This window comes from Rousettus aegyptiacus, unplaced genomic scaffold (assembly GCF_014176215.1).
Source record: "Rousettus aegyptiacus isolate mRouAeg1 unplaced genomic scaffold, mRouAeg1.p scaffold_m13_p_14, whole genome shotgun sequence".
NCBI lineage: Eukaryota > Metazoa > Chordata > Mammalia > Chiroptera > Pteropodidae > Rousettus > Rousettus aegyptiacus.
Genome location: NW_023416289.1, coordinates 42,816,569 through 42,838,143, shown reverse-complemented (window position 1 = coordinate 42,838,143; position 21,575 = coordinate 42,816,569). Strand labels below are relative to the sequence as shown.

The window sequence follows — 21,575 nt, the reverse complement described above, 5'->3', positions numbered from 1 at the left end:
ATGGTCTAGCACATGCTGGGGTGCAAAAAACATTTTGGGGTAGAGGTGTCAGAAATAGTCAGGTGGAAGGAAAGAGTTCTGGGCCAGGGCAGGGCCCCGGGTCCTCGCCCTACTTCTGCTTCTCTGTGAGAACCTGGGTGAATCTCTTCCTCTCCAGGTTTCTGAAGAGTGCAACCACTCTTGGTTCTAAGGTGGTCTGTGCCTGAGGACTTTAATTTTTCTCTCCGTTCATTTGCGGAATGAGCCGCTTTCAGCAGCCCCTGGGGGTTATTCTCACAGCCTCATGAAGCCGTCTGCAAAACTTGCGTTGTATCTATCAGTCCCCACTCTACCAAAAGGAAACACGGAGTCAAACTACAAGGTATTTTTATGTCATATAGAGCCTTTGGAGTGGTTGAGACCTGTTGCCAGTCAGCTTTTTCCTCCTTGCTGAAGAATCTGTAAAATACACTATCAAGAGAATTTCCCTTTAAAACCCTTTTCAATTCTTTGTCACCCATTTCCATCCCATCGCTCTCTTTGTAAACCTTGCCATATTCTGTTTCAATGTGTTGTTCAGGCTCTGGATCTGAAACCCCACCAAATCTTAGGCTTTCAACTCATGCTTCTTTGAAAGCATCAGAAACAGGGAGAAAGTGACCTAGAATGAGAGGGCCAAGGTTTGAGATGCAGCTGCTGGGGGTGCCATAGCTGCTTCACCAGGATAGACAAACACTGTTGATGGACACAGCAGCCAGGGAGAAGCGTGGGAGCCAGCCATAGATCTTAGGCTTTTAATATTGTCTTGAAAAACCAATGCAATCCAACATGAAAGGGAATATCTTGTTTGAAATACTGGTAAGAAGAGATGAAATTATTGTCTATAGACAGATGATCATCTCACTAGAAAAGCCAAGAGATCAAATGGAATACTATAATTCATAACATTTCATTAGGTTAACCAGATAAAAAAAAAAAAGCAAATCAACCAACCCCACAATAACCAGTTATAAGAAAATTTGGGGTTAGAGATTTTATTTCAAATAGCAGTAACTTTTTGTTGTTAAAGGTCAGAATTTATATGAGGAAAACTACAAGAGTGCTTTGACAGCATTTTAAAAAGGCTTTAACATACCATATTTTCATACAGCAGGGCTCCAATTCTCTGCTCCCTCCCCAGCGTGGTGGAAATAAACATCCTAATTTCCGCAGACTGATTGAGATGGTTAATGAAATGTTAGACTTTAAAGTGTTTAACAGACAGCCAGGAGCCTTTATTTATTGAAAACAAAACAAATATTTATTGAGCATCTATTATGTGCCTGGTCCCATAGGTGCTGGGGATACAGCAGTAATCAAAATAGATTCAAATCCTTTCCCCTAGGGAGGTTCACAGTCAGTGGTGAAGGCAAATGGACATTAAACCAGGTGTGTTAGTGACAAGTTCTTTAGAGGAAAAGTAAAGATGAGGTGGGAGGCAGGTATTACGTGGGGAGTAAATTTGTTTGCAAGTTTACGATGGTTGGTGGAGGAATGTCTCATGAGAAAGTGACATCCACTCAAAGACCAGAGGGTGGGGAAATCCTCAGAGAAAGGGCCTGTTAGGCAGCGTGAACAGCACACACAAAGGTCCTGAGGTAGGAACCTGCGTGAGTTATTAGAACGGATGGAAAGGCCCGCACCGCTGGAGCTGAGCCGGGAAAACGGTCAGGCGATGAAGGCAAAGAGAAAGGGGGAGGGCGGGGTACAAAAACATCAGATTCTTGAAGGGTTTGACGCTCCCTGTACTGTAACGGGTTTGTAACAACTATCTTTGGCCTCGAGGACCAAAGGAGATGGTGCGTGCCAAGCGTCTGACAGGCAGCGGGCGCCCCGGAGGGGTCCACGCGGTTTCCATCGGATTCCGTTTTCGCGGCTACTCTTGGGACTCAAGCCGGGCCCAAGGCCAGCCTTTCCCAAGTCGGCCCCTCCTCCTGCGCCAGTGCCTTGTCCTCGGCCTCCTAGTCCCGCTCTTCGTCTCGGCGCCCCGCACAAACTCGGACACACACAGTCCAGGCCCCAGGCAGGACCCAGATCCCGGCGCCCCGCGTACGGGTCTAGTCGGGTCCCCTTGTCCGTCTCCCTGAAGATGTTGACAAGCCGCCTCATCGTCACGCGCGACACTGAGGCTTCTGGGAATTGTAGTTCCGTCTCGCTGAGCCCAAACGCACTTCCGGGTTCGGCCAGAAGCGCAGCCATTGTCCCCCGCGCGGACGCTTGCTGTCGCCGTGCATCTCGGCCTTTCGGCGGTTAACCCGAGCGGCCTTGCGGATGCTAAGTCGGGGAGGGAGCCGAACTAGCTTAGCCTGAGTCTGTCGTGGGCACAATCAGGGCAGAGGGTTGCCTCACGGAGCTCGTCCTGCCGCAGAGCGCTGCCGGACGCTGGTTGGGGCAGGCCCGGCCTGGGCGGCAAGGCCGTGGACGCCCAGGTTGGTGAGGGGCGGGGCGTCGCTGAGTGCGCATTGCGCGCATGCGCAAGCTCTAGGAGGCACGCTCGGGCTAGGTGTGTGAGTAGGCGATACCGGGTCTGCGCGAGTGGCTCTTCAGCTTCTGGTCACCGAAGTTGCTGGAGATTTGGATGCAGCGGCCGATTCTGGGACTGTGCACTGCGCGCGTGCGCGGATGCTTGGTCAAGTGCTCTTGTCTAGGTCTGGAAGGTGCCCAGATTGGTGGAAGACAGTGGGCCATTTGCACAGTTGTGCGGGAGAGCCTGAGGACCCCGCATCTCCATCCGAGGCTGGGCCTGTTTAGTGTTGGACCAGAGGACCACTTGGTTGACAAAGTACCCAGTTGCAGATTCTGGTTCCTGAAGGAGAAGGACTGTGTCATTGTCCCTATGCTCTCAGCAGGTGTTTGAGTAGGAAGCACCAGGTGCAAAGAGCGATTCTGGGCCGTTGGCTCTGGGACCTTGTAGCAGACACTGCTCTCCTGGCAGACCTGGGGGCGCCGCGGATGGTGGAGAGACCCGGTGGGAGTTGCAGATTCTTGCCCCAGGAGAGGCAGTGCTGCTTCAGCGACCCTCAGTAGGATGGATGATGGACTAGACTCTCAGCTTGAAGGAGGGACAGAGCGCTCCCTGCGTACGCTGAGGGTGTCTGAATGGGAAGCAGGAAGTCAGACTGGTAATCCTGCGACCCAAGTAGGATTGTGCAGAGCCTTGGGTATTCAGGTTTGCTGGAGGTGCTGGGTTGGATGTACAAAATTAGTTCCCTCGGAGGACAGAGCTGCAACAGCTGCCATCGAATGGACGGTTGCTGGGGGAGGAAGCAGTATGCTGCCGGCATGATTATGAAGTAGGTGTGCCGGGACCACTCTACTTGCAGGCATTAGCGTGCGCAGGTTGGTAGAGGGACAGAGTCTTGGCTGCAGATATGGGGCCGCATGCAGCTTGGCACCAGGTGCTCACGTTTGCGCAGGAAGAAGTGGAAGGTCCCTGTTCCTGTGGGAGCTGGTCTGTCGTGGTCTTGACAACCCCCAGGCAAGAGCGCCCTACTCTTGGGGCTGATTCCGGAGCTCTGTGCCCAAGCTACTGTTTGGGTGTTCTGATGTTTTGGCGGGAAGCAGGCAGTGGACACAGGTGAACCCTCGCAGGGGCTTGCAGGTGCCTTTCGTATCAGGTAAATTGAAACACAGTGGGAAATACAGATTCTCGTCTTAAGAACAGGGACTTCACAAGACCCACAGGCTGGGGGAGGGCCCAGGTCCTGGATGAGTGTTCTTGACATGAGCCTACTCTGTATGCCGGCAAAAAGAGGTAACCTGGATGTCCCTTGTGCAGTGGCTGCTGGAGTAGAGGCCTGGGGGGTCCTAGTTTGGAGCCGCAGGTTCTGGTTTTGGGGGCGCCTGGGCTGCTTCATCTGCACTCTGCACATGTGCTGGCATTTGGAGGCGTGAGTAGGCCTGGGACCCTGAGGCTAGATGCCCAGGTGGGTGGGGGCCGCACCAGGTCTCTCCATGTACATGTGTGGGTGTTTGAGTAAGAAGCCAGAGGCTGAGGTGGGTATTCAGACACCACATGCTGGAGTCTTTTTGTAGACGGCCCCCTAGTCACAGCGTGATGATGCTCAGGGTGGTAGAAAAGCAGGATCTCCCTGCACCGCAGGTGCCAAGAAGATGTTTGGGCAAGAATGTGGGCAGGTGTGGCTCAAGTAGGGGCTGTGGAGGTTGGTGGAGGAAACGTGTGGGTTCAGGGTACAGCTGCGCTGGGACCCACACTGTACCATTTGAGGGAGAACCCAGTGGGGGTGAGGGGTGTGTAAGAGGGAGAGATAGGGCAGGGGTGGTGTGCGCAGGGTGGGATTTGCCAGGGGCTGTTCTAGTCCAGATTCAGAAACACCTCGTTGGTACAAAGACAACTGAGGTGCACATTCTGGGCAGGGGAGGGGTCGGCCTGTGCTGGTGTTTGTCAGGAGGCACCCGGTGCCACACTGGTGCCAATTCAGGCCTGGGGACACCCAGGTGAGTGGAGGGACCAGGTCAGTGCTGCAGATTCAGGGCCCAGGAGCGTTTGGGGTAGGGGTCTGGGCTGGCACTGTTCAGGTAGGGGCTGGCCGATCCCAGAATGGTGGAGGGACCAAGGCCTGCGTGCATCTGAGCTCTGTGCATACGGTTGGGTGTTTGAGCAGGAGGTGGAGGCAATCGGTGACAGGTTGCTGGAGGGTCAGGCCAGGTGAATGGAATGGTCGGATCCCAGGTGGGACTGCGTCACTCCCTGCATTTAGTCAAGGAGTCTGATTTGGGGCCGTCGATCCCAGAGCCCAGCTGCTGGCCCGAGGAAGAGGTGCTGGTTTCAGGTTGGGGATGACTGGGTGCACAGTAGGGTGTCTTTGCTGTGCTGAGTGTTTGTGGGGGTTCCAGATAGGGAGAAACTGGTTTGTACTGCAGATTTGGGGGGTGGGCAAAGGCTGTGTTTGGGTGTGGGGTGAGCTTACAGGTATGAAGTTTGGAGGCCCAAGATTATGTAGGAACCAGGATGGCGATGCAGAGTGTTGACTTTAGAGAGGGACCAAGGGACTCTAGGTGCATGCACAGCTATTCCGGCTGGAATCTGGGCAGGACCCCCCGGAAGCACACTTGCCGTGGGGCGTCCATCCCGGAAGCAGAGACTAATCCAGGGGGGTCGTGCCGCGCTGCACCTCGACAAGGATGCTGTGCTCAGGGTTTCTCCCCTTGCAGTTCAGGACGTCAGGCCCCTGCCTGTGCCCTGAGGAGAGGATGGAAGAGCGGGAAGAGAAGCCCCCAGGACCTCTGAAGGCTTGCACGCAGGTGAGTGAGCTTCCCTTCCTGGGAGACCCAGAGCTCGCTCCCACCCAGGCCACACGGCCCAACCCCCTGGGTCCGGGAGGTTGTCCCAGTTGTCTTTTCAGTGTTTGGAGCCATTTGGTTCCTCCTAATCAGCAGGCTTCTAACAAACACTGTGCATTTAATGCATCTCCTCACCTGTTTAACCCAGATGACGCTCTCTGGGGGGAATTTGGCATTCTGCATCAAAAGGCCTGAGGATACAGATTCCTTTTGGGCCAGCAGCTCATGGCTTCACTAGAGAGTAAGCGATTGCAAAGCAAGATTGAGAACACGCAGTGCGAGATCAGAAGTCACTGAGTTACAGTAAGACCATGAAATTTGGTAAGACCACAGATTTCCCACAGATGTTCTTTGAAAACATTTACTTTCTTAACAACGTTAATTTAGGATTTCGCCTTCGCCTTCCTGAAGCCAGAGCTGGGTAGGCGTGTGCGGTCGAGGGAAGGCTCCCAGCCGTGGGGTGTCACAGCCTGAGTAAGGTGAGGAGGGCGTCCAGGAGTGGGAACATCAGTGACCAAGTGGGGTGAGGTAGGTAGCATTGGGAGTCAGAGCCCAAGTGGGAAGACGTAAGTGTCCATACGGGGTGACAGGGCCAGAGCAGGTGAGAAGGGCATCCTCACATCTGCAGAGGGGGCGCCCTGGCATGGGCAGCCCAAGTACAGTGAGGGTGTCCATGCAAAGCATGGACCAGCATGGGTGTTGGGGCCAGAGCAGGGCGACACGCGCACCGTGCTAAGAGTAGGGGTGCATCCTGGTGTGGCATGTCACGGCCTGAGCAGGTCAAGGGCAGCCATGCCTGAGGGCGTGGTGTGGCGTGTCACAGCCCGAGCAGGATGTGCGGGGCATCCATATGGGGGCCAGGTCCAGGGGGTGTGAGAACGAGTCCATGAGACGAGGTGCTTGGCTGGCAGGATCAGAACCAGGTGACCCCTTGGCAGAGGGTGGCCATCCATGGGGCCGCAGAGCCCAGGTGGGCCAAGGAGCGCCTGTGTGGGAGAGGGAGTGGCAGTGGGTATGGGAATTTAGTTACAGGGGGGTTGATCAGATATGTAAACATAATGGGTCGTGGGAGCCAGGGCTGTAACAAGCAGGGAAAGAGAGAACACTGGAATGCACTGTGTGGTAGTCAGTGGGTGTTGGAAGTACTGATGCGGCTCATGGTTTTCAGTATGTGTGGGTGTAGAAATACATGGAGGTGTGTGCGTGCGTGCATGTGTGTGTACAGACACACACACACACACACACACACACACACACACACCTGTATTCCCTATCTCCATCCACTTAGAGGTCCTGGGAGCAGTGAAATTCCGATACCAATATGCACTCCTGGGCCCAGATTTCAACTTCTAAATGCATGCTACAAGTTTTTGGATTTATCATTAGTGGATATTAGTGTTCAACTTTTTGCTGTTACAAATAGCACTGCTATAAATGTTTTTGTATATGCTTCCATGTACACACGTACAAGAGTTTTTAAGGGCGTTAATGCAAGTATAAATTTACATTCACATCTTTATCAAAATTACAGACACAGTGTATTGATATGACCATTGGGATTCTACTTTAAGCTAGTGACTTTGGGTGTTTTCTGAGACTCTTACTGGTCTTTTGGCCATCTTCTTGTATGTTATACAACTGAATTAGCAATTTGTTTATTATAATTTTTACTTCCAGTTCATGTATATTGGTTGCCTAACCATTGTAAGGCCATGTGCGAGGCGGCAGGGAGAAAGACGACTTTGTTTTCACAGGCAGAAAGGCGTGCCATGTATATTCCAAAGCTACATAAGAAAAGCAAAAACATTTTCTTCCTTGTATTAGTTATCTATGGTTGTATACCCCAAAAATTAGCAGCTTAAAGCAACCAACATTTAGTATCTCACACAGTTTCTGAGGGTCAGGTTCTGTGAGCAACTTCTTTGGATGTTTCTGGAACTGAGGGTCTCTGACGAGGGTCCAGTGTTGGGGTCCGGGCTGTTGCCTTCAGAAAGAGGACCCACTTGCAAACTCATGTAGCTGTTGGTGAGAGGCCTTGATCCCACACCACGTAAACCTTGACCGAGGGCTGCACAATGCAGCAACTGGTCTGTCCCAGAGCATGTGATCTGGGACAGAGGGGTCTTAGGAGGGGACAGGGAGCCCTTAATTGCGTACAACCAAAACGGAAGCCACAGTGTCTTTTATTATCTGATTTCAGAAGTGACACACCATCACCTCCTCTGTCATCTGTTAGTCACACAGACCTCACTCTGGTGCCATGTGGGCCAGGACTATGTAAGGGTATGACCACCAGGAGGCAGGGTCATTGGGGGCCATCTTGGGGGCCGGCTTCTCAAACTGTATGTCCTCTAGTTAATTTTAATCATTCAGAAGATGTACAGGTACGTTATTTTGATCTGATGGATGTTAATTAGAGGTCCAGCAGGGAGAGAAATAAGGGAACCAAGGTCTTGACTTTGAATGAAGGACATGAGTCCAGTGAATCCACCTGGGAAGAAACTGTACTGGGACACCACCTGAGAGATTTTGGTGACTCACACACCTGGAAGCAGCTGGGTGGGGGGCAGAAGGGCGGGGAAGCCTTGAGTCGACTCTGAGCCCTGTCTGCCTTTGAAGGCTGAGACCAAAAATCCCACTGACGGCATGGTAGGGGCTCACCTGTCCCCTGTCGGTCTCAGCATTCAGAGTTGGGCAGGTCATTGGTAAGTCAGTGACCCCATGGTGGAATGTCTGTTATGTATTTTTGAGGAAAGTGAGAATTACTCATAGATGATGGTGTGGGACCAGAGAGAGTTTTCTTGTGCATTAGGATTAGAGAGACTGGTCAGGAGCATCTCTGAGAAAATCAGGCAGGGGAGTTGGTTTCTCCCTTCTCAAATCAGTAATTAAGAAACTTCGAGGTCCCGTGTGTCATATCCTTTGAGCTGAAATGCGAGCCCTGCCCTTTGCCTCTCCCCCCCCCCGCCCCTAATAAGGGAAATAAATACACCCAGGAAGGAAAAGCCTCCTGCCATGATGCCTGTTAGAGTTCACTTTCTGACCCTCTCCAAGATAAAGGGTTTCTAGCCAGCTCACTCCAGATGCAGAGCTCCGAGAACTGAGTTCAGCCATCGTTGTGTGATTGGATCCAAAGCTTTGTTTTGCCCCAAGAAGCTCCCAAAGCGGGGCAGTATATTTGGTCACTTCTGTTCACCAGTGAGCAAATAGCAGAGTCCTAGATCTGATTCAACCACGGGCTCACTGTGAAGGAGACAGGTCATTCCATGACAATTCTGCTTGTCTTTGTTCCTCTGCTCTGGGTCACATGTGGTTCCACCCTTGTCACAGAGAGAAGAGTTCTCTTCTGCCTATTACTCATTTTTGTGTGGAAGTCACCAGTCTGATTCCTGTTCCAGTTTTGTAAAGTATGCAAAGGAAAAGAAGGATGTACCTTCATTACAGGGAGAGGTGACCACTGAAAAAAAGGATAATTTTAAAATGCTCCTGAAGTGATGCTAAGTGAAATAAGCCAGACACAGAAAGACAGATAATTGCATGATCTTTCTTATACGTGGAATCTAAAACAGTCAAACTCATAAACACAGAGTAGGCTGCCAGTGGCTGATCCGTGGGGGACATGGTGTGGGGCAGATGTTGGTCAAAGGGTCAAGTAAATTCTGGGGATCTAATGTACAGCATGGTGACAAAAGTTAACACTGCTGTACTGTCTGCTTGAAATTTGCTAAGAGAGTTGGTCTTAAGTGTTGTCACCATGCAAAAAAATCATAAGGATGGTTGTGTCAATTAGCTCAATGTATATCAAAACATCACATTGTACACTATAGATATATGCAAGTTTTGTCAAATATACCTCCATAAAGCTGTAAAATAAATAAATGTTAACAGTGTGTTGGGGAGGAATGCTCTAGAACATACAGAAGTAGGGGTAAAGACTTTTAATTCCATTTCTATATCCCAACAATGCATATACTCCAGCCTTGTTAAATTCAGGTAACTCACATTGTGCTCCCAACTCAGTCCTGAGGAGAATCCAAAATTGAAAAATATACAGTTCCTTACAGTATAGAATCCATGACCCAGAGAAGAGGTATCTAGAGGTGAAAATAATCTGAGGAGAATGATTTTACCGGAATAGTAAGGGGCCAACAAAAACAGGTAAGAAATCCTAAGGGAAGAAGAGATGAGACTTTGTGCTGTCCGGGAAGATTTCATGGAAGAAGTGGCATTTGATCTGGGGCTTGAATGAACAGGCAGATTTGAGCAGGGGCAGTGGGAAGGGGAGGAGTTCACATCAGGCAATCAGTGTGTGGACCATCTGGCGAACTCTATGGGCTTAAATGAGTTTACTAAATTTTATTACCATTAATTTCTGTGTCGGTGAAATGGACATCACCTCTTTCTTCAGAGAAGTTTAGATAATTGTGTGAAATATTCTGTGTCGAAGTATTCTGTGTACTATTAAGCATACTAAGCAAATGATAGATGACATTACGCGAAGGAAACCGTAGGAGCTAAGGCGTAAATACAGGAGACATTACTAAAATGGCCAGAAAGAGTGTGTGGGAGTCAATGTGTGTGTGTGTGCTCACACACTTCTGTGACAAGATGGTTTCGAGCATTTTGTTTTGAGAGTTAGTTGGGAGTAGGTTCTGGATGCTGATGCTTTGAATTTTCTGAGAAGGAAGGGCGCCCAATGAGGTCCCTTCTAGCTAGAGGAGTGACTCGAGCTCAGCCTTTGGGGACCACAGAGACAAATGCCAAGGCTCAGGTGGCACATCCCATATCCCTTCTCTCGGCGGTGGTTTTACTGTCAACACACATTTATGAAATATGTACCGTGTGTTGATACTGGTTTAAGCCCAGTGAAACCACAGAATCCACGCTAGTGGAAGTTGAATAAAAAAGCAAAGGTATGTGTGTGATGCGAAGAAACGGAAGGATAAAATGATAGAATCGACCACTTGCGTGGGGGCAGGTTAGGACTTTTGATGCAGAGTTGACTATGAGCAGAACTCATCTCTCTTTTGTTTTCCCTGTGAAAACTTTTAAACTAAAAGGCTATGAACACGGTTTTGATTAAGGAGAAGGTACACCTATGTTTCCCAAGTAAAATCGTTTTATCAATTGTAGATAAGGAACATTTTGACGTTTTCTTTCTACTGAGTACCTGCTGGGTTAGAAACATTATGTTTTGTTTCTAACTTGGTTCTTGGTATCATTTCTCATCTGATCTTAGGTGTTTCAAAACAAAACAAAACAAAACAAAACTAAACGAGTGGTAATAATTTAAACTAGTCTAGTGTTCGCAGTTTTCCCTTCTTGAGAAAATTCTCATTTCCCAGGCATTTTTTAAATTATAAGATGAGTTACCCTCTGGCCCTAAATTTGTTAGAATTCAACATCAACCAAGAAAAGACACGTCTGGCATCATCACGCGTCAAGAATTTGATTTCTCTTTGTAGCAGGTTTCCATGATATGGTTGAATCCATTAGCAGATTGGGGTCGAACAGCACTGCTCACCCAGTTCCAGAGTGTGTGTGTGTGCGCGTGCGTGCGCGCACTTCCCCATACCAACAAGCGATTCTCCAACACTAGAAGAGTATCTGGGAATTCAACTCAATTCTAATACTGTCGACCTGGAGGTAGAATTAGATTTCACAGATAAAGAGCCCAATCCCATAAGACCGCCCTCCACTTCACACACCTGTCGCAAGTCCACGTCCTTACCTGTGCTCATGAACAACTGGCAGTGAACCGGAGGTTCCTGTGATCCCCACCTTGGGTTCAGTTAATTTGTTAGCACAGCTCACAGAGCTCAGGAAAAGCGTTCACTCGCTGGATTATTGATTTACTACCAAGGAGATTAAAGGATATGAATCGCCCCCCCCCCCCCGCGCCCCCCACGAAGAGATCCCTAGAGGGAGGTCCTGAATTCAGGAGTTCTGTCCTCATGGAGCTTGGGCCCAGCATGGTGGCACTTGGAATTATTCCGGCTCCCCAGTGTGGAAGTCCTCCCCCCAAAAGGACTGAGGAATTGTCCTTTGGGGATTTTGTGGAGGCTTTATTATGTAATCACTGGCCATTGATGATTGGTTCAACCTCAGGCCTCTCTCTCCCCCTGCAAATTGAGGTGGGACTGAAGTTCCAGTTGTCACCGCATTAGCATAACAAGAGAGGAAATTCCAAGGAGCTGTATGCCGGGAACTGTGGGTGAGAACCAAATATATCTGGGAAATATGTTTTAGTCATCTGAATGACCAAATATATATATTTCTTATAATACACAGTATTGCAAGGCTCAAAACTTGTGGCTTTCTTGAACCATCTATAGTTTTGTCGTTATTTCGACGTTCTGTGTTTTGACTTTTTGGTTTATGTTCTTTGCCATTGGAGCTTTTTGTATTTTCCACGCAGACCTTTCAAGGCAGGCCACTTAGGAGCTGAGCTTTCCCACTGGGCCTCCTTTATATTTATGCAGCTTTGGCTCTTTGCGTTCTCTGTGTTACCCTCAGTACCTGCTGGGAAATATGGAGAGGCGTTTTTTAGGTTTGGAGAAATCTTTCCGATGTTAAACATATTAATGCTAGCCATTTTTAATAATCCTTCCCAATGTAATAGTGAAATTTGCTCTAGGTTGATAAAGGTGGGATACTGGCACATCTGTGAAAAGTAAAATACAGTTGACCCTTAAGCAACAATGAGTTTGAACTTCTTGGGTCCACTTAAACATGAATTTTTTTCAATTAATACTTATATTGTTTTTTCTCCACAATTGGGAGCCCGTGGATGCAGAGGGTCAACTGGATGCATTGATCTATGCCATTTTATACAGGGGACTTGAGCATCTTCAGATTTTGGTAACCAGTACCAGTCCCCTGTGAATACCAAGGGACAGCCTAAGTTTTGGGGGAGTCAAAAGTTACATGTGGATTTTCAACTGCACAGGGGTTAGCACCTCAAACCCACGTGTAATTAAAGGGTCAATAGTCGTTTGTTTCTTTTTAGTTCAGGATTCAGGGTTTCTAAATAATTGAGTGATAATCAAGACTCAACAGTACTTGCTTTTCAATATTTGAAGATTTAAAAAGGAGCAAAGAGTACTTGAATGGACTGTCATTTGACAGGTCAAGTTATTGTACTCTGTAGAAAAAGACTTCAGGAAACTAAAAGAATTATCTTGTTACAAAGGAATTTTTCAAGAGGGAAACATTTTTGCTGGTTTCTGATTAATTAAGGAAAACATGTCCTTTAAAAATGGAGACAGTATTAAAACATAAACAGTAAACTTGTTCCTTAATTCTACCTCTCCTAAAAATAACTGCTTTTAATGCTTGTCTTTTCTGGCTTTTCTGTTATGTTTATATTCTATAAAAACCTATTCGTATTTGATAGACTATTCTTAATTTTTCATTCAGCAACGTATTATAGGCATCTTTGTGTTATTATATGTATCAGGTCATGCAAATCTCTTTTCTCTTGGCTACTAAATAGTATTTGGTTACCCTGGATGAAGCATAATTTATTTAACCAGGCACTTACTAATGGATGTTTCATCTCCCCTCCTGTTTTTGCTAGGATAATATAACCTTTAATGAAATTGCTTGTACATACATCTAAGTGTACTTTATATTATTTCCTAAGGAAATACTTACAAGTAGACTTACTGGATATTACATTATATATTTTTAAATATTTTCATTAAAGACAAAAATAAAAGCAAAGAATGTCTATAAAAACTGACAAAATCTGAATGAATTCTGTACCCGAGTTAAAAATATTGTACCAATATCAGTTTTCTAGTTTTGACAGTGTACTGTGGTTGTGTATGATACCATCATTGGGGGAAGCTGGGAGAAGGGCACATAGGAATTCCTTTCTATTTTTACAACTTTTGTGAGTCTTAAACTATTTCAGAATAAAATATTACTAAAAGTATATTACTAATCCAGGAAGTTTGTATCACCTTAAACTTCCACCAAGAATATATGAAGCTCTTGACCAGTGAGCCACCGTGGGGGAAGTTGTAAGCAGCAGGAAGAAGAAGCATTCTCATAAGTCAGGATTTTGGTTACATGAGTTTGAGCAAATCAGTAAATAGAAAGCAGTTAATGGGAGCCAGAGAAGGAAGGTACAAATATGGAAGACAGGAAGGGTAGAATAAAATGTGTCAAGTTGCATTTGGAGGTATCAGTGTGAATCAATGGTTTCTAATATATAGAGATAAATAATTATAGAAATGCAGATTTGAGTCTATCTGATTTAGAGAAGTGAGCATCTTTTTGTATGTTCACTGGCCATTCTATTTCTTGTAGTTGAGTTGCGTTGCAATTCCCTTTGTCCACTTTTCTGTCAAGGCTACTTTTTTCTTACTGATTTGGAAGAAGTCTTAACAGTATAGATTCTCACTGATGGTGACTTTATTGGTGGCTCTTTTTGCCAAACATTTTATGAAATTAATTTGTCGATCTTTTCCTTTATTATTCTTTGGTCATGCTGTATTCTGTCCTATTTAATTACAGTTCGTAGCTCCCTTTATTTTCTTCTATCTCTTCTGTTTTGCCCTCTCAGAGCTCACTCCTTCCTCAAGAGATTATCATCAAGGTTGAGAGAGAAGATGCTGGGTCCCTGGCCATCCCATCCCAGGTGAGTTGGACGTGGCTCTTTACATTGAGAAATGTGCATGGCTGGTTGGTGGCACAAGCCAAATTGAAGTGAGCTGGGAAGTGAGTCAAAAGTGAGGAATGGAGAGAAGAGTGCACCGTTTTTATGAGAAATTTGCTTATCATGTGAAGGACTGGAGAGATCATAGCTGCAAGGGAATTTGAGGTTAAGGGTCTTTTTCTTAAAGGACTGAAAAGATTTGACCATTTAAGTGGTTGTAGGAAGGAGTTAGTGGAGAAAAAGAAATTAACAGTCTGGAGAGAGGTGATAAAACTAGAAGGCGGAGTCTTCGATTATTGCCAGGGGAATTCATTCAAACCATGCGTGACTCAGCTGGCTCTATAAAGGAAGAGGGACTCATACGGGACGAACGGGGCTGAGCGAGTTATGTGAAGGCTCAGATTGGTCGCCGTGAACAATCAGATGAAGATGAAGTTACCTGTCGGGCACGAGTGTGAGGGTTGGAATGGTGATGTGCGACAAGGGTGGAGAAGGCTTAGAACAGTAATTCAGGATTATGGGAGAACAGGCTGCTCCAGGAGATATATCAGGGCCTCTGGTGGCTCTGAAAAGATCATTCCAAGACAGTGACCACTAATTGATAACTCTCTTCAGCTGTTTTTGTGGGTTTTCCCCCGGGGCATTCTGTAACCTGCTTTCAGAATGGCAGGTTGACATTCAGTTTAGTTTTTGTAGCCAGGTGCATTCAGTTGAAGTCCCATAGGACAAGGTACTATCTGGCAGAAATTTTGAATGTATCAAATAGAAGAATTAAACTGAATAATTAAAGTGGAAAGGATGCAGAAGACACTTGCTAGAAAGGAAAAGAATATAGACTGGTAGATAGAAAGAGTAGACATTTCAATAGAGTAATAGCCCCAAACCATCATAGGATGAGAAGGGTAAAAGAAGTAATTAAACAAGTAAAGCAATCTGGTGTTGTAATAAAAAAATATATATATAAACTGAGAGCGGAGTGCCAAAGAGTTATTCTATTGCCTGGGGGTTGGGCTAGTCATATGAATTGATGACTGAGAACAGCCTCTGATGTCAGACAACCTTGACATTGCATCCCAGCCACTGACATTAGTCATATCTGTTAATTTCACTAGTCTTCTAGTTCTGCATCTGAAGAATGGTGCTACTAATAGATTTTTATCATAGGGACCTTGTGAGAATTAAACGCATGATAATTTGTTACACGGACAGCGCAGTGCCTGACACCACACAGTAAGCGCTTTGGTAAAGTCAGGTGTTATATTATCATCAAAGAACTCTACAAATGGATGCTATAGACAGTGGAAGAAAAAATAATACAAGTTCTCAAATTGGAGGTAGGTATTATAGGTCTTCAGTGGATGGGGAGGTCGTTCAAGAGGGTGGTAGGATGCAGCTCCAAGAAGTGAGGTGAATGGCATGTGTTTCAGTGTAACTGGGAGGACTCATGCCTTCCCCTTTGATGCTGAGACCCCTATGGTGGGAGGGTGTGACTGCCCCGAGCCTGTGAGGACTGCAGAGGACGTAGTCCACAGCGGGAGGGTAGGTTTCCATGAATACAGGGACGTAGAGGGACTATCTGATGAAGATGTGGAAGCTGTAGGATTTCACTATTATAGCAGATGAGTTCCCGAGGGCATAGTTGAAGGGTTTGGGAAGGAATTTGGAGGAGTAGAATTTGGGACAAGTGAGAGGAAGAAGAGAATAAATGGGGATAGGTATTTGTAAAACTAGTGTCTACATGTTGAAGGACTTGTTCAAATTGGGTATGTCCTGCGAGATTCAGGGGAGAGGAGAAGGATTAACTCAATTCGGACCAGAATTATTTTGATATATTATAAAGTTTATTGATACTATTGATTTATGTATTGAAATAATTCACCAAATACACATTAGTGTCTACTAAACACCAACATTATGCCAAACACTGGTGTCACAGTTGCAAAGTCTAAATACCTTGTACCTGCCTTCACGAATTGTAACCTAGTGACAAAGGACCATTGTGCAAATGATAAGAAAGTGGGGCGAGTCTTACGATAGCAGTCCATGGAACTTCGAGAACAAATAGCTGGGGTGGAGTGGGAGGAGTGGTCGCTAACCTAGTCTGGTATTATTTATTTGATATTTGAACAAGCTTGATAGAGAAGGTACCTACGTTAAATAGCAAAGAGGCATAGTTACTAAAAGGAAGCATGGATTCAAAGTTGAAAACAGTACCGATAAATCCATGTTCGCCATATGTTGCAGTTTGCAAATGACATTTCTCAATCCTATTTTGAGCTACTCATGAAAAACTGAAGAGATTTTGGTTGGAATTGATGGGCCCTAACGTAGAAAAATTCAGGCGCAGCGGTCTTGCATGGAGTGTCGTGGAACTCATGGACCCTGTGTCTTACTCACGAACCAGAGCTTAATAACACCTGGTGTTTAAAAAGCCTAGTGGCAAGTGGCTTTCGACTTCCTGGCTTTTGTCGCCTTCGGGTAAGGACAGATCACCTCAGCACTTCTATTTTGGATCAGAATTCCTGCCCGAGGATCTTGGAAACAGATCTGTGGTGCTCACAGGAGGCAGTCAGTCCCCTTTATCTGGCAGCAGTGACAGTGGTGACAGCGGGTATCTCTTAAAGGCCCTGCGAGTGCAGCTCTTGAGTGTGGACCACAGACTAAGAGTTCAGGATAAAGGTCACATTGACCGTCACTTTATTTTTCAGGATTTTTAGACCTAATAATCCTAATAATAATTGCCAGCCTTTATTTTTTGTTCAGTAAACTGTGCTAATGACTTTTCATATATCATCATAACTTATTCACTCAGCAACCCAATGAGCTGGGCATGATTAAGCCTAGTAAATAGAAATAAAATAAACTCGCCGTTAAAACCCAGATTGTCAGATTAGATATATATATTTTTTAATTCAGATTTACGCTCTTCATAGGTAAGAAAACCCTTTATTCTTCCAAAGGCAATGCTCTTAATCCATACTTCTTTAAGGTCCACATTTCATCTTCCAGTTCAGGCATCAGCAAAGTAAAGCCTGTGGGCCAAAGCTGGCTAGCCGCCAGTTTTTGTAAGTAAAATTTATTGCAATAAAGCCATGCTCATTTGTTTATATATTTTCTGTGGCTGCTGACCATCTAGTTTCAAAGCCTAAAATATTTACACTTTGGCCTTTGACAGAAGAAGTTTACTGATCCTGGTTTTGTTAGTTTCTTGGGAATTTAAAGGGAATTCCTAAGTAGGGATTCTATATTCACCAGTGCAAAAATTAGAGCAATTGGAATAAGCATTTTCTTTAAGGTGATAGGAGAGAAAATTTATATTAGTTTTTATCTGGTGTTCCTCTGTGGGGTTATAAAAATAGGTCCAGCGTCCAAAACCCAGAGGGCTCACCTAGAAGACACCCGTAACCCTTGACTAGAAGAAGCCTTTGAACACTGGCTGTCTCAGGACAATTTCCAGGCCATTGGGTTTTCTTTATTCCATCTGTCAAACTTTTCTTTCTCTATGAACATTGGAAGGAAATGATGCTCAACTTATCTGATCAGGAATGTGTGTCCTGTTTTAGGAAGGACTGAACTTCAAAATTGTGACTGTGGACTTCACTAGAGAGGAAGAGTGCACTTTGAAGCATGTTCAGAAGACCCTGGACAGAGGTGTGATCCTGGAGAACCACAAGGACTTGGTATCTTGGGGTAAGAATGCGGTCCCCTTTAATGAAGTCTGTATATTGAAATTATTTCTCGTTTCCATTGACTAAGAGTCATGAAGTTCAGAGATAAGGTTGACTTTGAGCACACATAGATTGTGTTTGTGCTTTTTCTTCCCCAGTGAAGATTTAATTTTTAATTTGTAGGTTAGGAAAGGTACAGCTTCCTGGGTTGGAGCTTGTTCAGTCTTCATGGCTCCTAAAGGCCACAGACTGAGAATAAATTCTGCAGTGATTGTCTTTTGTCTCCAGCCCAAACACCCAAAGTCCAGTATCTTTCCCTATCAGCTTTTCAAACCAGACACAATTTCCTCATTGGAGCAAGGGGATAAGTATGAAAGAACTTCCTAACACACAGATCCATGTGAGAAACAGACGCGCAGAGGTCATCTATATAGAAGGTTGATTGAAAAATCCTTGTAGGGCATGGCACATTTTTCTTCATTTCCCACCTCCTAGTTAACTGTCTACATCACTGCTTTTCCAGGTACTCTCCATTGATTGACTTAGCAGCCACCCAGGCTTCTCCATTCTTTCTCACTCAAAATCACAGGAATCCATCGGGCCACAGTAGCCCCTAAGACATTTAGGAAATTCTGGAATAACAGTGCCCCCAGTCTTTCTCCTACTTCACAATTGTAGTTTGCCCATATCTTCCCGACATAGACTCTGCTAGCAAGTTCCATGCCTCCAGAAATTCCTAGAAATGTAGACACTAATCTCCGTTTCAGCGAACATGTGTTTAGCACTAAAGAGGGTGGAAAGGACCCTTTCTTTCTTTGCTAAGGATTTCAAAATTGTTTTGAAATTCTGTAGTTCTGCATAGATGATCTTATTTTGGAATATAGAGTTTAGATTTGGCATCTACAGTCTTACATGTTTAGTAAAACTAAGATTAAATTGTTTTATTTTAATGCCCTGTTATATTATTGGGTTGTGGTAGTTTTCTTCTTACTGCTTCATCCCACCCAACCCTTTTTGCTTTCTCAATCCAGTTCGTGATAGCTGAAAACAAGCCCACGTATATTTTGTATACATTCTTGTCAGCTTTCTTTTACTCTTCCAGTGCTAACATTTTTTTTTTTTTTGCTAGGATGTCTTATTTTTCTTTTTTCCAGACTCGGCAACTGCATTTGAAAGAAGAGAATCGGCATCAAAGCAGAGCATTTTTGATGACGAACCATCCTGTGGAGTGAAGACAGAAAGGTTGACAAGAGATGATCCTTGGTTATCTTCATGTGAACAAGTTTGGGTTTGTAAGGACCGGTTGGAGAGGCAACAGGAAAAACAGGAGAGACTTTTGAAGAAAGTAGCATTCACTCAAAAGAATGCTGTTACTCATGAAAGAATCTGCAAAAGTGATGAAGTTGAGGAGAAAAATGGTCTGAATTCCAGTCTCCTTTCACCCCAGATGATACCCATAAGAAATCATTTTCATAAATGTGCCTCACATGTTAAAAAGTTACATCATAATTCTGTTGCGAACACTCATCAGATGATTAATGACAGTGCAAAACTATATGAAAATAATGACTGTGGAAAACCCCCCCAGAGCGTTCACCTTATTCAATTTAAAAGAACTCAAACAGAAGACAAATCTTATGGACTTAGCAACAATATTCAATCTTTTAGCCATAGGACACCCCTAAATATGCATGAGAAAATACATGCAAGAGGAAAACCCTTTGATTTTAAGGAATGTGGGCAAGTTTTGAACCACAGCATAGCCCATCGTGAACAACAGGGAATCCCTGTTGAAAAGAGTCAATATAAGTATAGTAAAACCTCCCAGAGTTCATCCCTTGTGCAAAACATGAGAAATTCTGAAGAGAAACCCTTTGAATGTAACCAGTGCGGGAAATCCTTCAGCTGGAGCTCTCATCTTGTTGCACATCAGAGGACTCATACAGGGGAGAAACCTTATGAATGTAACGAATGTGGGAAATCCTTCAGCCGGAGCTCTCACCTTGTTTCTCATCAGAGAACTCATACTGGAGAGAAACCTTATAGATGTAATCAGTGTGGGAAATCCTTTAGCCAGAGCTATGTTCTTGTTGTGCATCAGAGAACTCATACTGGAGAAAAGCCTTATGAGTGCAATCAGTGTGGAAAGTCATTCAGGCAGAGCTACAAACTTATTGCACATCAAAGAACTCATACTGGAGAGAAGCCCTATGAATGTAATCAGTGTGGGAAGTCATTTATCCAGAGCTATAAACTTATTGCACATCAAAGAATTCATACTGGAGAAAAACCCTATGAATGTAATCAGTGTGGAAAGTCCTTTAGTCAGAGTTATAAGCTTGTTGCCCATCAGAGAACTCACACAGGAGAGAAACCTTTTGAATGTAATCAGTGTGGAAAGTCCTTCAGCTGGAGCTCTCAACTTGTTGCACATCAAAGAACGCACACTGGAGAGAAACCCTATGAATGTAACGAGTGTGGGAAATCTTTCAACCGCAGTTCTCACCTTGTTATGCATCAGAGAACTCACACAGGTGAAAAACCCTATGAATGTAATCAGTGTGGGAAGTCATTCAGCCAGAGTTACGTTCTTGTTGTACATCAGAGAACTCATACTGGAGAAAAGCCCTATGAATGCAATCAGTGCGGGAAATCCTTCAGGCAGAGTTCATGCCTTACTCAACATCAGAGAACTCATACTGGAGAGAAACCGTATGAATGCAGTCAATGTGGAAAAACATTCAGCTTGAGTGCTCGACTTATTGTACATCAAAGAACACATACTGGGGAGAAACCCTTTACGTGTCATCAGTGTGGGAAGGCTTTCATTAATAGCTCTAAACTTATCAGGCATCAGGCAACTCATACTGAAGAGAAACCCTATGAATGTAACTAATTTGGAAATTTTTCAGCCAGAATGTATTCCTTCCTCCCCTCTCCCTCTCTTTCTTTTATAAGCGAGCACTTGTATTGGAAAGAACTAGTATAAAAATTGGGAAAGTTTTCAGTTAATCCTGTGTCGTTGTGTATCTGGAAATTTGTTCTGGAGAAAAAAAAGGGGGACTATGGATTACGTATTTTACTTAGCAATTTCACATACAAAATCAAACTTAGCTCTTATGACACATTCCCAAAAACAACAAAAATAATAAATATTGGCACTTTTCCTTGCAGAAAGTGCTCAGACCTGATTCTGAGAGAATTACCATAAAATGGAGAACATGCTCTGGAGTGATGGCCAGTGAGGTGGATCTCTTTTCCAATAAAGAGTAAATGAGAATGCTAACACTGGTAGGTTTGTTTTTGAGACAGTTGACCAATTGCTGTAGTTATTAGGAATTAGGCTGAAAAACGGTATTTTAGTGTATTGTCTTTCAATATGATTTCCTCTCTAGCTACTTTATATCCTCTCTCATACAGCACTTTCTGTGAAGATTTTGTAAAAATTAGGAAAATGGCTATGATATAAAGGAAACATGCAGAAGAATATAGAACATTTATTTCTAGAACCATTGTGATAAGGTAGCTGAATACAGATCAGAATTGAAAGAAATTCTAGGTGTATCTATTTGATTTTTAGATTTATGGCTGGTTTCTTTCTTTTGAAATGTATACCATTTTGACATAATAAATGACATAAGTAACAATTAGATAAAAGCAAAAAGCAAAAAGAAAAAGATTTTCTTCTTTGACTCTTTAAGAAAGACTGGATGGTCAGATAGCCAGGATTTCTCAGGGTTCTGAGATTTCTGTTTGGGTTAGTATGATTAGGTTACTCTGTAGAACTTAGATCCCCAGGAATATTCTTCATTGAAAATAAAATATTTCCATGGGAATGTGGAACTGGAAATCTAAGCCAAAAGGGGTTTGGTATGAGAGGCTGAGAATGCATGGGCAGTGTAAGGGCCAAGTGGGCTTCC

General features: G+C 44.8%; 1 protein-coding gene across 15 annotated transcripts in view; it reads left to right on the top strand.

Moving 5' to 3' along the window:
- The window catches only part of ZNF180 (zinc finger protein 180), a 30,388-nt gene extending 9,721 nt beyond the window's left edge, over positions 1-20,667 (top strand). For 10 of the 15 annotated variants that reach the window (XM_036232435.1, XM_036232433.1, XM_036232432.1 and 7 more), the window contains 5 exons: positions 239-361; positions 5,194-5,283; positions 13,895-13,969; positions 17,551-17,677; positions 18,810-20,667. In XM_036232435.1, the coding sequence (XP_036088328.1) occupies positions 239-361; positions 5,194-5,283; positions 13,895-13,969; positions 17,551-17,677; positions 18,810-20,551 (2,157 nt within the window). In that variant the 3' untranslated portion in view covers positions 20,552-20,667. The other 5 variants (XM_036232439.1, XM_036232441.1, XM_036232440.1 and 2 more) reach the window with 5 other exon arrangements.
- Positions 20,668-21,575: the final 908 nt, after the last annotated feature.